The 23,039-nt window shown below is 34.5% G+C and overlaps 2 protein-coding genes across 2 annotated transcripts; both read right to left on the reverse strand.

The window, feature by feature from the left end:
* Positions 1-5,474: 5,474 nt before the first annotated feature.
* LOC117108824 (alpha-N-acetylgalactosaminidase-like) lies at positions 5,475-23,030 on the reverse strand. Its single transcript, XM_033250971.1, has 8 exons — positions 22,942-23,030; positions 21,028-21,219; positions 19,897-20,071; positions 18,389-18,563; positions 17,081-17,175; positions 16,472-16,633; positions 8,013-8,210; positions 5,475-6,650 (listed from the first exon to the last, which is right to left on the reverse strand). Exons 2-8 carry the CDS (start codon positions 21,216-21,218, stop codon positions 6,360-6,362), a joined length of 1,287 nt encoding a protein of 428 aa, XP_033106862.1. The 5' UTR covers position 21,219; positions 22,942-23,030; the 3' UTR covers positions 5,475-6,359.
* LOC117108827 lies at positions 12,214-14,044 on the reverse strand. Its single transcript, XM_033250979.1, has 2 exons — positions 13,816-14,044; positions 12,214-13,508 (listed from the first exon to the last, which is right to left on the reverse strand). The coding sequence occupies exons 1-2, from the start codon at positions 13,935-13,937 to the stop codon at positions 13,103-13,105; spliced, it is 528 nt and encodes a 175-aa protein (XP_033106870.1). The 5' UTR covers positions 13,938-14,044; the 3' UTR covers positions 12,214-13,102.
* Positions 23,031-23,039: the final 9 nt, after the last annotated feature.

Here is a 23,039-nt window from a genome sequence, read left to right on the forward strand (position 1 = left end):
ATTATTTTTAAATTCTTATAACTTTTTATAAAAAAAAAAAAAAAAAAAAACACAATATAAAATGTCCTCCAAGGATTACCAAAAGTGAAACACTATCAAGTTAGGTATCAACAATTTATTACCTTGCTTTAAATCAATCTACTGCCCTATCATGTAGAGGTATTTGGACCTAAAGTGCGAGTCCCGTCCAATGTATTCCTGTAGCAGCACGATGAGATATTTACTTCTACCAATTAAGCCTAATAACAAAAAACTTTGGTATATCAAATTCAGTTGGGACGTTTAAAAAGAGAGTCACCAAGATTATAAATCAATAGATTAAATTAGTTGGGCAGATGGATTTATTCGGTGTAAACAACAAGGATAGCCTACAAGAGTCTAAAGAAGACTTATTTCCAGTGTGGTTCTTTCTTATAGTGATTGGGCAATACACCAGGGACAATCCCCTAACTCTTTTCCGAATAGTGTACTGCGTTCTCTTAACGTGCACACGGGACCAAGCGACTTTTAACGTCTCATCCGAAAGACGGTGCGCTATCGTATTTGCATTTCAGCCCTCCAGCTGGAACGCAAGAAGAATAACGATGGGAATCAACCCGGGGACCTGGAAATCTCCATCCACGGTTTTCAGTGCACACACAGTGTAGCTACCACCGACTGAGCTAAGCAGTAGGCCTATATCAAACACGTCGTGAACATTGCCTACTTTTTTCTCGTTCGCGGATTAAACCTCATTTATTTCAGTCATGTCCCCCTTTTTGCTTTCAAGATTCAAGATAGTTTTTATTGTCCATTAAAAATAACAGAAATTCATTTGAAATCAAACAAGTTTAAAAGTATGCACTCAACCCAATTTAAAAAAAAACGCAAAAAAAAAAAAAAAAAAAAAAAAAAAAAAAAAACCATTGTCGTACTTATATATATGAACAGTGTTTTATACTCATTTTTTTCATTCGCTTATAAAGGTAAAGGTAAGGTAAAGATAGGAGAATAATCATAACTTGGAGCGAAGTTGTGCTGAATTGCGTATGGGCGTGGTCAGTGACTACCTAGCAGCCGTAAAGAGGCGCTTATAGTAGTTACGTGTTCACATCATTCAACAACAACAGGGGCTGAAATGAACCACAGCATCGGGGTGATTTCCTGCTCTTCCGAAAGATTCAATGGGTTCCTTAAAGTGTACACGAGTCAGATGTATATACCGGACCTCCATTTTAAGTCCGTATCCAGGAAGTCTTGGGGTAGGATTTATCAAACTAGAAAATCAGCTTAAATTCAACTTAAGTCAATTTTTTGCTTAAGTCAAATTTATCAATATTGCTTAGCTTCAAAATTGCTTAAAATTAAAAAGTCGGTTGTGCGCATGCGCCATCTAAGATGATTTTTAAGCTAATATTTTGCTAAGATGGTTTGATAAATCTGCTTAAAATATTTGCTTAGGAACATCTTAACTTTTTTTGACTTAAGACATTTGCTAAGCTGAGATTGGTAAATCCCGGGCCTGGTTCTAACAACCGACCATGGGCGAAGAGCGGCTGGAACCAGCGCATATGTTTAAGCATAGAGAATGGTTTAAGGCCGTACCGCTTGGCCACTCGACCTGTTAAATACCGATTCTTACATGCTAACAAAATTCATGTCTTTTAAAATAAATTTCAAATACATATATTCACGAACCTCTCGGGCGTGCAGATTTGAAAAAGAAAGAGTTTTTCTATTATCTATATCTGGTAATCAAAGTAAGTAATATTTTATTTCAAAATACAGTAACCCTATATGGCCTAGGCCTATATATATATACATATATATATATATATATATATATATACATATATATATATATATATATATATAAACTCATACATATATTTAAACTCCTACACCTTTATATTTCTGCAATTTATATTCTAATCCACAATTGTTTTAATTACGTTATATTGGACCTTATACTAATCTTACTATGTCTTATTTCCTGTTTACTGTAGTTAAATAAGTCTTAGCATTAAGCTGGTTCAATAAACTATCGCTTACATAATCATTTTGCCGACATCTTATCATGGTTTACTTGTAATTAATTCGCCCATTAACTTGTCACTGAACTTATATTTTGTGGTCCAATCAACTAATTGTATTGTTAACTTGATTCTGATTGGTTGATACCATTTATTTTTATTTTTTATTATTTATATTATTTATACATTATATATATTATATGTATATATTATATATATTATATATACATATATATACATATATATAATCATTGTACCGGCCAACACACATTACATCTCTGGAAAAAAGTTTGCATACATCAATTATCATCAGTCTACATCCATTAATTAATATTAATTATTATTATTATTAATAAATATTACAAATTAACATGTTCACTTAAATATTTACAATAGCCTACACAATAACTGCCTCACATACTGTTACATACATATGTACTGTAACTCTACTTATTATTAGCTAACAATATAAACTATAGCCCCCGGCACAGGTCTGGTTTATTGAACTAATACTGCTTTGCTAAACGTCGTACTACCGAATTTTTTTTTTAGCCTTGAATCAGCCAGATGGTTTTCAGAGTGTAATGAGTTATTTATAGTATAATTTGTGTAGTAGCAGACAGCAAATACATCTTAAGAATACCACAATAATTTTCAACCGCAATACCATATAGGCAAGGCCTAATGAATTTTATTATAAAACTTGTTACAAAACAGACATGTTTCGGCAAATCCTTCGCCATCTTCAGTGCAACGATTGCTAACATGCAATCTACTATATAAAGGGAGTGGACAACTGCAAAGCATTGTATTTTAAATAAATGGGAATTGAACCAATGCATTTCAAGTATATATATTATATATATTATTTTTATTTACACCAATATTCTAAGTGTCCAGTGCGACACTCCAGACCTTTTAGTCAGAACCAAGTACAACAAGAGGAACAATAAAACAAATAAATATGTATCAATAGAGATAAATTGTTGAGGCATGGTTACTGCTGTTCCGCTAGATGTTGAACAACAATCTAGTCGAAAAACAGTTCATTTTAATTCAATCAGCAAGTTTATCCACCTGCTCACAATGACCACACGTTACAATATAGAACTTGACGAATAGCCCCGTGGGTAATGACCACACGTTACAATATAGAAATTGACGAATAGGCCCGTGGGTATTATAACTTTTATTTTCCTTCGTGGGAAAACACGTGGCTTTGAAAATCACCACAGATTCCTTAATTTTAATTATAGACCTACACCCTTATTAAACTTATCTGAACTTATCGTCATCGTCATCATCATCTTCATCACCACCATTATTGTTATTTTTTACTATTACGGTATTACTATTGTTATTATTACTATTATTATTATTATTACTTTTCATATATTGTATTTAAAATTTTAAACATTTGAAACTTTGATGGATAGGAATGCGCGTTGTGTTTAATAATGGTAACTGAAAGGTTGCAAATGTTTGTTTACTTATTTCTAATAGGATTTGTTTGGTGGCATATAAAAAATGTCAGAAATATATAATTAAGACATGAAGTTATAATGATAGGTCTTTACAACTGTCAAATCAGAACAGGTTTCAATGTTGCAATCAGGGCTGTGTTGGATGATTTATGGTATTGATGTTACATCAGTTTATAAAAGTGTGAGCTGTTTTTGTAGTCATACTACATATTAACAAGATACTACATAATTGGTGGTGCATTGCTGATGGTGGTTAAGACGCTTGCGTACTGCACTGCCTTTTTATCCTGGGTCCTGGGTTCATTCCTTTCAAAGTTCCATGATTTATTTTTTGCATGATGCAAATCAAAATCAGACACGGAAACTTGGAACAAATTTAGGCGTATTTGACTGGATCATTTCGTTGACTACGATTTTTCGTTGAATAGGCCTATTATTTCTATTCGACTGGTTCGTAAAATAGACTAGACTGACAACGAAAATTAACGTAAACCAGAATGCGTTCAGTGTTAAGTTATCCACGAGACCAAAACAAACATGGCCGATTGGTGAGTTTAGAAACAACATTTTCGTTAATACTATTTAGATTAAATTTCAGAAAATAAAAATTATAATATTTACCCACATGAAGTCAAAAAATAATTGGAGGCTAACAGAATTCAAAAACGCGATGAAAATATTTTTTTTTACGAAAAACCCATACTGCCACAAGCTGAAGCAATCTTGACTACGCAGCGTGTATCGCGGTAACTATGCAGCCATTTTGTTTTGTCGAGTATTTACAAGTTTTCTATTCGAATGGTCATCTTTGTTAAGTAGGATTTTACCGCTGCGCAGGTGAGCGTGGTTTAACGAAGAACCACCAGTCGAATACGGCCATTATCTTCAATTTATTTCATATATATTATTACAGTATTTACTAATGTTCAAGGTGTTTCTTAACACCAAGGTTACAATCATACATTCTATATACCGTACGTTAGGCCAATATAAAATAAAACTATTTACATAACGATAATGCGTTCCGATAAATTTAGGTACAGTACTGTTATTGCATTCAGTTTATACCTGCTGTGGAATGAGAATATTATTGAAGAAAGAAAACAAATTATATTCAATTTAGTAAGGATGGCGACTAACGAAGACCATGACGACGTCCACGACGACGATAACGATATGGCGTTTAGATTAAATTTAAGAAAAGTACTGCTGTTGCATAAGTCAATTTACAATATATTGTTAACATGCTGTTAAGCTGACATTAACGCATATTATTGAAGACACAAAACACTGTACATTCAATTCAGGGACGGCAGCAAGGACAACAATAACAATAATATAAACAAAGGTGAGATTTTATTTTTCATTGTACAGTATGCATGCTGTATGGGTACTGGTTTTAAATAAATACCCTTTCTTTAGGTGATGAATTCCGAAAAAAAAACAAAAAACTAAAAAAACTCAAATAAAAAACCCATTTAAAAGGAACAAAATAAGTTCTAATGATGATATAATGATGATATACGGTATATATACTGTCTCTTATACACATCTAGATGTGTATAATCTTTGAGATTACAAACCCTGAGGAAGCCTTATGCGTATACAAACATAGACTTATTAAAAATGTAACATATATAGCCGGAGTTAGTTTCGACCTGGACAAAAAGGTACACTTTCTCCATCAAAAGGCTTCTTTTATGAATGGAATGACCTGTTCGAAGCACGAACTCCTGTAGACCAAACCTACAGTAGTACCGTTAAAATTTTCAATCGGAATAGAACTAGGGACCTAGAGATCTCCACGGTTCAGCGCACACACAGTGGCTACCACCAGTTATAGCCGACTGGACTATACTTTTCTCCTTGACAGAGAATCAAAATGACATTTTCCACATTGTAATGATACATAGAATTAAATAATTAAGTTTCATGGATAGTACTGTAGAATTAGAGTAAAATTGTTTACAAGCATATCTACACAAACATATAGCTAATGGTCTTAATTATTCGTTTCAGTTAAAAGCTAATGACTTAACTTAAAATATAAGCAATTAACTTCCATTCATCACATGCTTTGATTTTAACCCAAATAAATCTGGACGTAGTTTAATTTTATTAAAAAATATACTGTTTTATTTTGTACATCTAACCCTGGGATGGGGACACCCTTGTGGCCATTTTGAAGATACATACATGAAAGCACCAGTGAATATTGCCTAGTTAGATTACATTAAAATAATAATTTATACATTTAAAATATGCAGATTCTATATTAATTTTCCCAACTTTGAGGACGAGGTTTCAGTCCTTTGCTTGTGCATTTTGCTTAGAGGGAAGGGGATGGGGGAGAATGCACGTCTTCCACAAAAGAGCATGTGCCCCCTATTGGAAACCTTTGAAGCAAAAAAAATATATTCAAGTAGGCCTACTTATAAAATCATCTCACACTATACCCCCTTATTTTGAAAGCTAGCAACCCCTCACCTTCACACTCCCATCTTTCCCCGCCACTCCCCCCTAAATTTCAATACCCTTAGATTTAATTTGATTTAATTTATTTCGCATTCAATTCAATGTCACATATTACATTAAAATTATGAGAAAATACATCAAAAATATGTAGTGAGATGTATTTATTTGAATGCTTGGATGACCTGTAAGTCTAGTGCTTGTAAACCAGACTTATTTCCAATGGGGTCCGAAAGCCACTGATCTGCAGTAGATCAGTGTCTGACAGACAGAAAAAAACAAGGTTTGTACGATCAAGTCTGACACAAGCCTATGCAAGTGATATCAAATTCTTCCTAGATATTGTCTGTTTAATCTGACAGATAAATACAGAAGTGTCCACCCACTTAAATTACAAGCCATCGTGAACAAAATTCTTTGGAAGTGAACAGGATGAAGTTTTGAACATTCTGACGCCATTTGGTGGGATCGAAATCTTAAACTCCTCCTCGACCTTGAAATGTCCAAAATGTTTCTTCAAAAATAAATCCCGAAGATCATATGTATGGTTCCGTGGCAATCGCATTGCTGTGAGTGAGGTCTTGTAAAGAGTTTCTTCTTTTGTGTTGCGATTGAAATACACAATTGCATATTTTTCATTGGTTAATTCCCGTTTCCAACCTTCCACACGTCGAACGGAATCCTATAGCATCGAAAAGCAAAGAAAAAATACTTCTGAAAATCATTATATTAATACAATTAGATGGGACAAAAAATGCTAACAGCAGCTTCTCCGAAACTCAAGGTGCACAAAGCATGTATCCATACAATTGCTACTGTTGCTAGTGTTTTCAGTGCAATATCGTTGTACTGCATCGCAGTTCCCGACACAATCGGGAAGGCTCCACGATTCGACCGACCAATCAGCATCACCGAAAGCTGTTGGCAATAGCGTGTAGCGATTGTATGGAAACCAAGCCTTAAACAGGTCTGAGCTTGAAAAACCCTGCGTTTATGTGGTTGAATAGATGCAGTGCTTTAATCAAACCGTCTCTTATGTTGATGGTTCATTCACTATAGTTTAAGGGGGTGCGGTATTGATTCTGTGCCATAAAACCGTTCTACACCAAAACGAACGGTTCTTTTTTGTGACACCCGTTTCTACTGCCATAAAGAACCATTCTTATAAAAGACAGTTCTTAATATCGGTTCTTTCTCATCAGTAGAAACGGGCCCATAAATATGTTTCGGTCAATTTCAGCATTTTGATTTTCAGGGATTTCAAGTCTCTTGAGAGTCTTATAAATTGCGAGTCTCATACTCCCGCAAGTAAGATGTGAGAGCTCCCAGAAAGTAACCCATCTCCGCAAATTCATGTTTTTGTATGCTTTTACTACTGTATTATTAAATGACTACATAAACTCAACTAATGATGGGAGCACAATCAAATCCATTAGACACAGTAGCATTCAATATAAATAATATCACACACACAACGTAGGTAAGCACAAATAAATGTTGATTTGTACGACAGAATAAACCAAGATGATATGAAACAAGCAGATGGAAATAGTTAGCATGCCAGCTACCCAATGTCCTATCAAAGAAAGATTAAAGTATTTGACATAAACACACGGGAGGTAACTGACATCACGTAACATAAATCCGACACAAATCCAACCCTGATTAAAAGTCAACCAAATATTCAAACATTTCCTTAACAAATAGTTAATAGTCAATTTTAAAATTTAAAAAAAATGATAAATAAAATAACTACGACTTTTTGTTAAAGTGCCTATTTTCCAAAGGGCACCCATGTTCACACATATTTTATGTGACAAATTTGTGTGATGTGCCCATATATGGGCGTGATGATGTCATATTACACCCAAATATGGGTGTATCAGTTTTTTCACATGAACAGTATATACAGAGTTTAAATATTATGTTATTTTCATTTTTATTCCGCCCTCCTCCGATGACCTTTAAAAAAATAATTATGTGAAACAAGGAGTAAATAAAGTCTTGCCTAATGGATAAAAAATAAAATGAAAAACAAAGTTACCGTAAATATTTTCTGACCCATCCTTCCCAGCGGATCTTGATTAACAGCTATTACATCCGTGTTAAGTAGAACATCGCGGAACTCTGGTTTAACACTCCGTAAGTCATTACCCATCAGAAGAGGCGCTGCCAGGATCGCCCACAATGCAAACTGCGTCTGGCTCTGTGCCAAATCCAATCCAGACCCGCCAACAACCAACTGAAAAAATCCACAAACATTTGCAGTTACAGTACTTGTTTGATATATTTAATGATTAATTGATATTAGAATTTGGCATATTTTTCATATTTTTTTCATATTAAAACATCACAAAATCCATTCATTCATTCACTAATTCCGGAAAAGTACAGAAGCACAACATAGAGAAAACAAGAACTGAGGAAAAAACCACATGCTCACCCACAGGAATCCAATAGCAAAAAAATATTCGAGTCACTTTCATGGGAAATGGGGAAATCCCAAAGAACATGTGTCAACAAAAAAGCAAACAATTACATAGTAATATTTATAACAATGATAATGATGATGATGATGATGATGATGATGATGATGATGATGATGATAATAATTATAATAACATGCACTAAGTTGGACCTAGGGGGAATATCTTTTGTGATATTTTCCCCTTAATGTCATGTTATTTTCCTCTTAATGTCATTTTTTCAATTGTTCTCTAATTTGTCAATTGTCTAATTTCCCCTTAAGGTAGGTTTTAGCAACAACAACAACAACACCAACAACAACAACACCAATATTGAAAGCACTGTATGATCAAATTAGTTCAAACTGTAAAGGTAATTCTTAAGTTTACAGTAGTTGAGAACTGATTTAAGTTAAAAATACTCTCATTTTGTATATCAACAGGTAAGATGTCCTATTCACAATAAGAAAGAATTAAACACATATCGATACAAGACACAGGATTCTTTAATTTTCGCTTTGTATATGAAATAAAAGTAAAATTAGCCTTCCTGATGAAAGTTATAATTGAAAGTTCTGATCGAAAAATGTCATTGGTTTTCATTTATGGTTTTACTATTACCAGTGCACAATCAGTGGGGGAATATTAAAAAACTTAGTATATAATTTAGTTACAATAATATAAATTAGACACTAAATATATTCATAATCATATACAAGACAATTAAAATTCTAAATGCATTATGCTTATTGAAAATATAAAAAAGCATGAAGATACACTGACAGAAGCATAAATGCCATTCCTTTCTCACACCCACCAATTAACTATACAACTAAATCAATTCAGGGAATTGTTATAATATATTTTTCCTTAGGGCCACTTAAACCTGATGGGAAGAGAGTTGACACCATTCACCGTTGTGATTGCTTTCTATACAAGGAAGTATAAGAGCAAAGCCATTGAAGGGTAAAATGAAAAAACTGCAACAGAAACGCTAATAGAATTGCACTGACCTCTCCAATTTCGAACCAAGAATCTACAGATTAGTTTGTATTGTATTATATTGGAATTTTCATACACAAAAAAAAATCTGGCTCGAGCAGCTTACCAAATATTGAGTCTAGTCACTTGTGGGGTACACAGGCTTTCTAGAGGTGTTTTAGATTGTCATATAGTGATCAAGTTAACACAATTAGCTCAATGAAAAAGATAGGGTTGGCCTAAACAAACATAAACACTGTATAATCATGGACCTATTGGTATAATTGTAAGCCAATACAATTTTTTTAAACATGGTGAGGCTGAGGTGGGCGTGGCGGCGTGAACTTCATTTTGTGACACCCAGTCAGAAATTCTCTGGATCTGCCCCTGAGTACATGTATGTTCCTGTTTTGTGAATCTTCGGGTATTAGAAATAACACATGAAATTTTTATACCAATACAAGCCAACAAAAATAATTGAAAATTGATGTTGCTATCAACTCTTTTTATTTAATATTTCAAATGACACTTTTAACAAGTTAAATTGAAAACTTATTTTTCATCTTAACGTTATTAATGTCATTGTAAATGTGAAACACAGTTTTGGTTGGATACTAGAGTGTATTCCCCCACCCCCACCTAGGAGTTAAGTTCAAATGACGATTTATCCCAATCAGTTATTGCTGGTTTACTTACCATTTTCAAGGCTAAATGTAAAAAAGATAAATAATAATTACAGTGCTTGAATATAGGCATATATCGTAAAAGGCATTTGTATCGATGTGTGATGCACATCTATAGAACACTACACTAAGGGTTGGTTGTTAACAGTGTACATTTAGTTATATAAACAAGAGCGACCGCTCACCAGTCGACGTATTAAACTGAGGTTACCTCTATTTAGCATTTAACGTTTCGTGTATGCACCTTTCAGACGAGGATTTTGTTGACATTATTAAAACATGCTTAAATCATAGAGGAAATATCTTCTATGCTTAATACACAGTACACAGTGGTGTAAGTTATTATACTGGGTTTTCAAAAGATTCAAAAGGTTCGGTTCGAACTCATGACTTTTGGTTTCTTTATTCCCTTAGAACACACCCCTAACCGACCTCACCATCCATGCGACAGGTAATGGTACTTAATGTACAGTCCTTGCTGAAACCTCTGTTTTGTTTTGTAGGTGTAGGGGGTATGCTGAAGTCAAACTTTAAAAAAAAGGGCTATGTTTATTGTAAATCCAACCTCTAGTTTATGTGTACAAAATAACTGGACGCTTTTAAAGTTCTGGTAACAACAAGAACAACAACAACAGTAGTGAGGTTCTGGGGAACTTAAAAAATACATAAAATAATCTAAAAAAAAACAAGCATCACATCATCATGATGAAAAAAAATAGATGATCCCTATCAGAAAAGATACTCTTCAAAAATTTGAACTAGCCCACCCAAAATAATAAGCCTACCTTAAATGGATTATTAAAGGCCTCGGTTCAAGGCCACTATACTGTAGATCATATAGGCGATTGCATTTTTTTGTGCAGTGGTGGGAGACATTGAGATTCAAAGGCCATCAGAAAAAAGACAAGTTGTGTTTTTCAGAGCGGAGAGCAGCAGAGCAATCGACTAAAGTTTTGTTCACAACAAACTTCTATTTTTTGACCTTCTTAACGCACCATTGACGATTAGGTTCTTCATGTAATAGTTTATTATAGATACGGCATGATTTGTAGGTGGTAAAATGAGTGAAAGTGAAAAAATAGCACTTAAAAGCTACTCGTCTCCGATTACCAAATACTGTACTACTGTAAAACACCTGCAACTTGCTCCCATAAAGTCTCTGAATCTGAGAGATATATTTCAACCAAACTCTGACACAGACACACAGATCTTTATGAAAATAGAGCTAACAAAGTATATTTACCAGACAAGTACATTACTTTCCATAAATTGTAAAAACATGGGGAAACAACAGGAAGCCACAAATGAATCTCCACCTCAAGGCGTATGTTTTTATTCTGTCAACATGTACAGTGTCGTTCTCATAGATAGTCAATAAAAACAATTGAAAAGTGATGATGTCCCAAATGTCTTTTTATTTTAATATCAATTATACAAAATTTATTCATTTCATTCATTTATTTCCACACATCTTTAAATAAAACAAAAACATGATTTGTTTTCCTTTTGAATACTTTTTAAAAAACTATATCAGAATCCATATTTTATTTATAAATCTAAAACTTAAAAATCTACTTTTACCCATTATACAGAGTTTGTCAGAGACAGTCACCTTTACCTATAACTAATAATAAGGAAGTACCATATTAGGAATTTACTACTACTATATTTCATAAATATTAATTAGGTACTGTAATAAACTACATTTATTGGTCAATTCAGTTCGGTAAGTAGTGCGGTAGTTTCTAAACCCACCTTACTTCTAGTTTCAAAGAAGATCTTTAAAATTTATATTCCTGTTGTATGCATTTTGCATACAAGAAATACAAACCACTTTCAGACAATCCAAGAACTGAATTATCAGTACACGCAACATTGGCCGTATTCGACTGGTCGTTCTTCGTTAAACCACGCCCACCTGCGCAGTGCTAAAATCCTACTTCGGATTGTGGCAGTATGGGTTTTTCGTAAACAAAATGTTTTCATCCAGTTTTTAAATTCTGTTAGCCCACAATTATTTTTTATTATTTTTTAACTTCAATATAGGTAAATATTATAATTTTTATTTTTTGAAATTTAATCTAAATTATATTAACGCAAATGTTGTTGATAAACTGACCAATCAGCCTTTTTTTTTTGGTCACATGGAACTTAACGCTCATTAACGCATTCTGGTTACGTTAATTTTCGTTGTCAACAAAGTTTATTTTACGAACCAGTCGAATGAAAATAATACTCAACGGAAATTCGTATTCAATGAAATGAACCAGTTGAATAAGCCCATTGCTGTCAACAATGCTGTCACCATCATTTTAATCATCCTCATTTTTATCATCAAAGTCATTATTATTATCATCATCAATATCATTAATATATTCAAGTATTCTTTGTTACACCATAATCAGTTACATATAAAACTGAACTGCATTAATGTTTACAAATATTTAAAAGATGATATGCAATAAATTAAAAATAGAAAACTTCTCTAATATACTCAAGTTTCATAGGAGTCTAAATATTTTTAAGATTAATACACGTAGAATTCAAAAATACCAAAAACCCAATTTTAAATTTTACAGAAACGCAGTGTGGACAGTACCATAATATATTAGGGATTTACTATTATATATTTAGGTAATAACCGCATTTCATTGGTCGTTTCCACTCAACAGGCCATGCAGTACTTTCCTGTGAGTGCTGAATTTACGCAAATGAGGGGAAAAAATTACCACACAATATCAACTACCAGACACCCCCACCTACAATACACCGATGATCTGGCCAACTATCAAGGCAAACTGAAATATAGTATATAAAAAAAATGAAACCACCAATTTGAACATTTTTTGACCAACACAACTGACATTAAAAATAACAAAAAAACAGTTCTAGAAATGTATGATTATGTTTCTGTAAATTGACCCACTGAGATCTGACACTCATACCTAGTGTGGGCAAGGCAGGCTTCCCAACCCCACTAGAATCTCTGCCACTGCCTGAAGTGTTTACATTTCTTCTGCAGTTTCAAAGTAGAGATCTTTGAAATTTGTATTTCCTGCTGTATTCATTTTACAAATATAAAACGTAGATGTGCCAGTTGCAATCCCAGTTTCATCAATAACATATGACACAGAAGGACTGCCTCCACCGGGCAAGTGCGGATACAATTCATTTATATATGTGTAATCATACCCAAACAGCTTCCCAGTGGAATCAGCTTTCAGCCCAATATTAACAGGAGTAACAGCAAGATTCTCGATTATTCCACCAAGCCAAACCCGAAGGAAGTCGTATTCGGCTGGAGTGCTTGCAGACGGAAGGTGAGCAAGTGATCCGGAACACGAGGAGAACTGATTGCATTTTGGTTCAGCAACAGCCTGGTTTATATTGACACCATCGTTACTGAACAATCTAGGGCATAATGCACAAAACAGAACAGTGATAAGCATCAATAGACTTTGTATTTTTGTTTTTATCTTAACTATAAATTATTTTAAACCATTTTCCCCTTTTTATTAACTTGAGTAAGCCCAGAAAATATTGAGCTTTTCCTTCCACTGTAACGGTGTACTGTAGGTGTACTGTATGTTTTAGAAAATTAAAGGCATTCATTGGGAATCGACATAAACTGTGTTTCATTTGGACTCCCTAGCAGATTCTGCTTTGTGAAACAAAGTAAAGAAAGAATAAATGTTAATTTATTTCCAAGTGGTATTACCTGTAACATTGATTCTGGAATCGTGTCCAGAAAAGAGGACATGGTTGTGCTGCTTCAATTCCTCTTAGTCCAGATGTCAATGCAATGACCACAGCGAAGGTGTGAGTAATACGCAACATCATGAATTTCTGATGAACTGACGATGGAGTGATTTGAATACGCTATATTGGGTATCTGCTGGATAGAGTGACCGTCCTGTACTGAATGGGAGTATTTATCGGAATATTATGCCTTACATTAACCACTGATCCAGTAATTGCACTTTATTGTAATTTTTACAAAAGGATTTGATGCCCATTTTAACTGGATTATTAAAGGCTTTGGTTCTTTAAATCAAGGCCACTATAGTTTGTATTAAGCGAGTGCATTTTGTGTGCAGTGATGAGAGATATTGCAATTCAAAGGCCATGTTTTTCAGAGAGGAGAGCAGCATAGAGCAGTTGGCTACAACGAAAATCGGAGCTGTTTTTGTAGCAAGTTTTCAGGGACAGATCCAGAGATTTTCTGAAGGGGGGGGGGCACAATATGAAGTCCACCCCACCATGGTTGGTGTAAATACGTAAGTGGCAAACAATCGAACTCTCCTTTCTCCCACTGCTGGATTGCCACTTTGAACTTACGGGTCGCCTTCCTTTTTCCCCTTTCCTCTCTTTAACTCAAATTTTTCTCCCTCTTATTTCTCGGCTCGGATTTGTCACCGTTCCGCAACCTTTGGGTCTCGAAAAAAATTATTTAATCAATTCACAAAAGAAACAAATGGGTGGTTTTTCCCGCTATCCCTCTCGTGTTTTTTAAAATGATTGACATTTTATTGACTTCAGGTTCGATGGGTCGCGTCTGAGTGCTTGACATATAATTTGGGTCGTGGGCTAAAAATGTTGTGGAACAGGGCACTATGTTATATACTCTCTTGAAAATTATGGTCCCTAAGAATTGTTTTGAAAGATAAAAAAAAACACTTTGTTTAAGAATTTGAGCCAGCCCAAAAAGTAAGCCCATTTTATCTAGTGGATTTTGCCAAGATTGTAGATCAAAGTCAAAAATATTCCTAAGAGAGAGCAATGCATGCAGGTTTGCAAGCCATTGAGATTCAAAGTAATTAGAGAGAGTCAAGATACAATGAGTTTTGGTTTTCTAAGCAGAGAGCATAAATCAGTTGGCTAAACTGGTGTTTAGCCACAGCTTAGTTTAATAAAACACTATTGATCACTAGGTTCTTTTTGTTAATATTGTATTATTTAGATCACTTAAGTACTGACTCAGTTATGAAATTCAGACATATTGCAACCCACTAACACCCCCCACCCCATCCATACATGCCTAATTCTAAGTACTGTAAATTTCATAAATTGAAAAAATAAAAGCGTGAAAAAAAGAAACTACTATACACAAAAGAGACATCATCAATGTTTCTTCCTGCCAACTACAGGATGCAAAAGCCTCATGAACAATTCAAGGGGCATGAATGTCATTTCATGACCTTTGACATAACATCTAACCCGCACAAAGCTTTGCCACTTGATCCAGCAAAATCTTGTTATTAAATGTATTTGATATAAATGGATGAATTAAAAAAACATATTGATATCAATGATAGCATTCCAAATAATATTGACATACCCACCATATTAACCAAGCAATATACAATAGTTATATTCAAACAGCCTTCCATCTGAAGTAAAGTTAAAACAGACATGCACGATACCTCTGACAAGTGTCAACACGTTGCTTACACATGGCATAATGTCCTTTGTTTAGATGTAGCTTTGCAAATTTTTCGAAAGTGATAATCGCCACTTATGTTGTCTATTAACGGTTATTTTGCACACTTTTTTGAAATTGTAAACAATTATGAAAACATTACTTGTAAGCTCTGAAGTGATATTCCTTACATTACTTGTGTTCACAGAAGTAGCACACTTACTCCCGAGACTGCTCAGGAGTAAATCGTCTGTAGTAAAGTTGGGTAAATTAATACAATGAGCATCTTCACAGGCATTACCCAGGGCTCACAAGTAAACTGCTACTTCAAAGTTTACTTCTATTATACTCGTTTCAAAATGCCTATATGAGATAGGCATGAATGTATACAATTAGTTGTATGATAAGATGACCCAGGAATTATCAACTTGGTACCAGCCTGGTATATTATAATGATCTGGACACATAAATAAACATGTCTTCTTCTCAATATGTAATTGGATTGTTTCTGAATATGTATTTCAATTTACAATTCAAAACATCACTTTGAAACAACAATTAAATTTAAAAACAGCTACCATCTTACAAATGAAAAAAACAAATAAGAGCATCAATGGCACAAGTGATCAGCATCTCTCTGTTAATGATCAGCTCTACCTGGTGGATCACTTTCCCTCAATGATCAGCTTTACCTGGTGGACCACCTTCCTCAATCATCAGCTCTACCTGGTTCTGTTCTCAAATATCAGCTCAGCATGGTGGACCATCTTCCCTTAACTGTCAATTCTGCCTGATGGGTTACTCTCGCCAGTAATCAACTTTGCCTGGTAGATCGGTCTCTCCAAAACGCCAGCTCTGTCTCGTGGATCACTCTCCTTAAATGATCAGCTCTGCCTGATTGAACACTCAATGAACGCACTCATTGCCTAAACATAATTATAAATTATTTACTCACCATGTCAGGATCATGGAAGTGGCCGGGACCAGCAGCCGGTATGTGTGCATCCTGATGTGCAGCAAAGTCATCGATTATCTTCAGAACGCTTTCCCACGAATCCTCAATATCCATTGAGTTGCGCCAAATATTGCAATATTTTGCAATGTGGTTATAGTTAGGCTGGCAAAATAGATGTGAAAATTAGTATAAATTAGCATAAAATAAAAAAACTGTTATTAAGAAAGTTCTATTGCTGATATGTGCAAACCTTAATTTGCCCTTGCACTACAGTATTAAGTAGGTAAACAAGAACATTAGACAATGTTCTCACTTAACCATTTTTCTCTTTTTAAAAACAATAATAATAATTTGCTTTTAATTTTTTAAATTTATATATGTATTATTATCATTTGTGATTTAATTTGGACCACAAAGAAAACCAGTGCCTTTGCACTGCTGGTACAATCCAGAATAAAGATGAAATATATAAGCACGAAATAAAAAAATGAATGAATGAACAAATTATCAAATGAATTAAAAAAGAATGAATAAATTAACATACTGTATAAATGATTGGAATGAATGAATGACTGAATGATTTAAATATTCAAGGTAAAGTTTGCTCACATGTTTTCCATCAGCTCTTAGATAGAAAGGCCAGCTACAAGAATATAGAATGTGTCTTCCTGTAGCATTCAAGAACCTATGCATATCCATATACCCTGGTGAAAAAATCAAGAGGGAAATTATCATCTTAAAATATATAATAAATTGCTAATATCAAGTCACTTTCATCAGAATTGTGAACATTTAGAGACACCTTCTTTTTCTTTTCGATTTATTACCACTAGCGTAATTTCTATGAGCTTCTACTAACAGAGCCAGGGTCCCCAATCCCCCACTCCCAACCAAAAAATAATTAACCTAGGCCTATATTTGTTATGCCAGGACCCTAAATTGGCCGAGTAAGCACTTAATGAGCAGGAAACATCAAAATATGCCCTTAACTCCATTAGGACTCCACAACCCTTGGCCCCTCACATCCCAGGGTAGTCAACATTTTAATAGATGATAAATGCTTATTTACCATAATCTAAGATGGATTGGGGCAGATTTTTGGTCAATACAAGTTGTATTTTTTGGCCAATACTTTTATGTGTCGTTAATATGGTACAATACCATTCAATGACGGCTTGTACCGTACGTAGAGGGGGGCTCTCTACAGATCCTAGCCAGATACCACATTGTCAGTGATAAGTAGCTTATACCCTAGAGGAAGCTATTCAAATCTTCATAATGGCCAGTATTTAATAATACCATTTTAATACTGTATTAAATTGTATTTTACCAAGTGTTGATAGCCTACTTTGATGGTAGGGGGTTGGGAAAAAATATTTGCTAAAAAAATGGGGAACACAAAAAAAACTGATAAACAAGAGCACCACTGTATTATATGTTTTGATTTTCTGCTTAGGAGAAACAATGAATTCTTTTTAAGCGTAAACAGAGGTATGAAATTAAGTGCATAATTGTGTAACTTCTGATGGGACGGAGCTACAGTTAGGTATCAAATTGAGTAAGTCCACATATGTACAAGGACAAATGTGTACACATTTATGGTGATACTGCACAATTAACGACACCTACTTGCGCTATGGCAACATAACATACTGGCAGTGGCCACAAAAACTTCAGCAATACCCTGATCAATTCTGCAAAATTCTCTAGCAGCAATTCAGTCAAAATAAAAAAATTTATATTTTACCATAAATGGAACTTTCCACTAAGCCCTGCCCTTGGATGTTGTTGCTAAGGTGCATTTATCGGACATGTGTATGTGACAAGCGCATATTCTTTGCAATGTTCTGATTGGTCAGTTGTTAAGTTTGACTGACATGCCGGAATGGTCCATTAAGTTTAAGTTCCAATATTTACCATCTGGGATAAGATGGGTAGGTGTGAAACAACCATCCATCTTTAGCATATCCACTTGCCACTCTGCAAATGTTTTGGCATCCAGTTCCAAGAAGCCCTGACTCCCTGGAAATCCCATACAGGTAGTTTTTCCAAATGTGTTGTAAATACCGAGTTTCAATCCACGATCATGCACCTTTGTCCACAAAAATGAAAATAAAATGGTCAACTTGGTAAATATTATTTTGTACACTGATATAAATCAACAATGGGAACATAACAGTCTTATAGTATAATGACATTTAAATGCAATGTTTCAGAATACTAACAAATTTTTATGAATTAACTGATGCCTATCATAACATACATACTGGAAGGAAATTGAAAAACATTTGAACCCTCCAGAATGGCAAAATGATTTTGGAAAAAGAACTTTTAAATATCGTTCAGTTCAACTATGGAACAATCCATCATCAGATATTAGTAGCAATATTCCTTTTCTTTCCTTATATTCCTTTAAAAATCTCATTTAATTCACCCATTTGTTTTTCTTTTTTGTTTCTTGTATTCATATAATTTATATATTTATATACTTTTTTCTTTCAATTTTTTTTCGTAAATTTAAGAAACAGGTTTTTATGTAGAATTTATACTTTTCTGTCTACTCCTGTCCGAAGTGATTGCAAAGGAATGCCATATCACAGGCCGCAAACAACTCTGCATCATCGGGCAAATTACCCATAATAAGTGTTATTCTGTTAATGCAGGTATTGCTTGTTGGAAACCACCTACCACCTTTTAGTTCTGTGTAAGAGAGTCTAAGAACTTGATATGATGAAGGCGTTATCTTGTTCAGCGTGTATGTGCGCTATAAAATTACAATTACCCCGTTGAAATAATGGACGATTCCGTTGTTCATTTGGCATTTTACATCGTTTGGGAAAGTACGTTGTTCGTTTGGCAATGTACATTGTTTGTTTGGCATGGAACGTTCTTCGTTTCACAATGTACGTTCTTCGTTTGAGAAAATACATCGTTTGGCAATATACGTTGTTTGTTTTAAAAAGAACGTTCTTTGTTTGTAAGAAGTATGTTGTTTATTTTTTTTAATACATTGTTATTTGTAAATGTACGTTGTTTGTTTGAGAAAGCACGTTTATTGTCTAAAATTGTATTTTTGGCGGTGATTGCCTTCCATAGATTTGGATTACCAACAAAGCGATGCTTCAGTTTTCCTTCTATTATTGCCTTGTTTAATAGAAGGATCCATGGTTACCCCATTGAAGCCCTTAACAATTACAAAAAAGGTTAATCTATTTTTTGAAAAACAAGGAAGTACCAGAAGCAGAGAGCATCCTAGTAAATTGTTAAAGAAATAACTCGTAACAACTTTGATGTAGAATAAATAGTTTTCTTGGACAGAGTTAATCTGTAGAGAGGGAGATAAAAAGATGAAGCTTGACGAATTTGAATACAAGTGGTAATTGCTGTTAATGTAAAGGGTGTCTTAAGAAGCCATATGTACTTACATAATTTGCAATGCCTTGTATTCCATTAGGAAATCGTTGCGGATCTGGGAATAGCCTTTGCTCCCGATCTCGCATACGAGACATCCAGCAATCGTCAATGTTTATATATTCATACCCTGCGGCTTTGTAACCATCGGAGATTAGAGTATCCGCCATTTCTTGGAAGAGTTTCTCACTGTAAGAAAAAGAATCCAATTATCTGCTGTCTGTGTCTGTTGCGCACGCGGCGTTGCGTTCCTAATAGAATCGCATTGGCTGATGACCCTTGGATGCAGGGAGTGCCTGGCTTCAGTAAACTACCCAGTGTTATACTCCATTAATTAATAGGTAGTTTTCGCCGCACGAAATTAACGTTAATGGATGACGTTACAATTTATTCATCTTGCGTTGCCAAGTGGGTTAATTTCAGGATTTTACGTGCTCGATGTACGTTAGTTACGGGCTTGCACATGCATTTATCAATGTATTTACAAAAAGGGGCAGAGCTATCGCGTTGAATGTTGGGTACTTATGTTAAAATAAAGGTTAACGTGCAACGAAAACTACCTAATACTACTTTAACTACAGTACAACCATGAGTATATACTATAATGAGGATGATGGGGGAGGTGGTGGTGGGTGTGGACACTTGAATTCTTGACAGCAAATCAATTCCACTAAGTGGATTAAAACCACATCATAGGCCTATTATTATAAATTATAAATATTAATAATAACCATTGTTACAATGTTATTAATGATATTGTTCTTTTTACTACCATCCACTGTTTAATTTACAATATTTTGAGAGGGTGGTTCTAACAGCAATGCTGACATGAAAAGGCCCTCTTTCACAACTATTCAAAATACAGATATAAAATTCAACTGCAGAGAACACAAATATGAGAAAATTTAAAATGTTTATTGTAAGTAAACAAATAAAAGTTACTGGAATGATTCATTCATACATGTTCTAAGCCAGATTTACTTTAATATTACTTTATGTTTTTATATTTTATACAAAATGACTCGGTTGCCACATTAAATACAATGTGTACATCTTTAAGCTTCAAACTTTTGTCAATATGATGGATGGTAGTAAAATGACATTATAGCCTTTTTAATCTTGTGTGTGAGGTAAAATTTACAAACCTTAGACAATTTCTTGGATCTTTTCTGCAATCTGTTTTGCATCTGAATTTTCCCCACGACAACCAGCCCATCGGAGGAGTAAGAGCAAGACCATTGTCAAGGCCACAAACAGTCCAAGACAAAAAGATAACCACTGACAAAGCAGTCACCAACAGCCTCAACAGAACAGTCAAATTAACTTCCATTATCATCCTATCAGAAAGACCAAATATGACCAAAATTTAAATACATAAAGTATACAAGGTCTAACTGAAATCCTGGGTCATTAAGGCCTGTTTATACTTCAACGATAACGATAACGATAAAAAAGCTAAAAAGCAATTGTTCATATAGAAAATAAAAGAAATAAGAGAAGTTTTTACACTAGAACGATTCGATAATGATTTATTAGTTATGCGAAAAAAACATATTTTGACAAATCAAATCAGATGATGTCATAACCATGAAAAAACACTAAAATCGCAGTATTAGCAACGATAAGACTTAAGGGCTCCACTCAGTAATAAGAGTCTTGTCATTTATCTATAGCCATATCAAGCAATGCCCAGGCCTTGTTTAGCCTCTTTGTTTAATAAGAGAGTTGACATACTTCTCAGTCTTTGGTCTAATCGATTTACATGACAAAACTTGCACTAAAAAATATACTGTAAACTTTAATAAGAGGATTCTATGCCAAGAGTTTGGTATGGGGTTAGTCCTTGTTTGATACTACAGTATCATTTTGGTCAAGGCACTTAATCTACTCTTTTCTCTCTTCTTGGATAGTAATCCACCCGATCCATATGCAGTGGCATATATAGTGGTGTGCAGGGTGCACGTACCCCCTCCCCCAAAATAAAAGCTTGTGCCCCCCCCCCCACTGTAAATGTTTGAAGTAACACAATTATGCTCGTTGTTAAAAATCACCTTATTTTGTGAGATAATGCCCCTCATTTAATAATCACATCCCCATTTCAAGACTTCTACCTATCATAAAGGTAAAAGGTAGAGGTATGAGAGTAACCCATAACTTGCTGCGACATTGTGCTGAATTGCGTATGGGCGACAAAGCTTGCATTGAAAAACTATACTGTAAACTTTACGAAGAGGATTCTATGTCAAGAGTTTGGTACACGGTCAGTCCTTGTTTGATACGGCTATATATAGATAAATAACATGAGTCTACTCTGAGTGGAACCATACAAATATCTATCGTCGATGACAGTACAAAGTACTGTATTGTACTTTTTGATGTTCTAATTATATCCAGTAGGGTACAGTACATCATTCGCGTTTCACCGCTCATTGTCGTGAGTGATCTGCAATGCCAGTCTTGTAAGATTACGTCACACACATTCTGGCACTTCATTGGATGATGGTGAAATAATTCCATTTACCGTACCTTTAGCAACTGGAAGTAGAAATACGGTACTGTATCTCTAGCCACGGAGTATTATTTATTTTATTTACGTATATCAAACATCAACAAATACAAACGACAGCCATGGCATGCATTGAACTGAAATGATTTTGACTACAGATGACCGACTGGGCCCAGCACTATCAGGCCCATTTTTATGATGATCGGGCCCACTTTGAAAATATGCCCGATCTTCTGTAATTCGCCTGCCGGCTTGTCTACCTCTCTTGAGCGCACACACTCTCTATCTGTAACAGCCAACCATACATTACCTCCATCATCACTTGCGTGCCTATAGTATGTATAGACCTTAGCCTATAGTAGTATAGGAAGGAGGCCTAGGCCTAGGCTATTATTTTATGAATATTACTAGAGGCCTAGCTAGGCCTAAATAGTTTAATGAGCAGCCTAAGTACTACTACATTTGGGGCTTATAACCAGGCTTAATTAAGTAAATGAACAATATTAAAGAATCATGGCGCAAACGTCCAAAACATTTGTAGCTTAAAACTTACACTTATTAATATTATAACCAATTTCTTCGTAGGACAAAACATCAGTCAGCAGCGAATATTGTTTTTATACACCGCCCTCAACACGATTCATGGCATTC

Source organism: Anneissia japonica, unplaced genomic scaffold, assembly GCF_011630105.1.
Source record: "Anneissia japonica isolate Jap-2015-1 unplaced genomic scaffold, ASM1163010v1 scaffold6417_len956965_cov193, whole genome shotgun sequence".
Lineage (NCBI taxonomy): Eukaryota > Metazoa > Echinodermata > Crinoidea > Comatulida > Comatulidae > Anneissia > Anneissia japonica.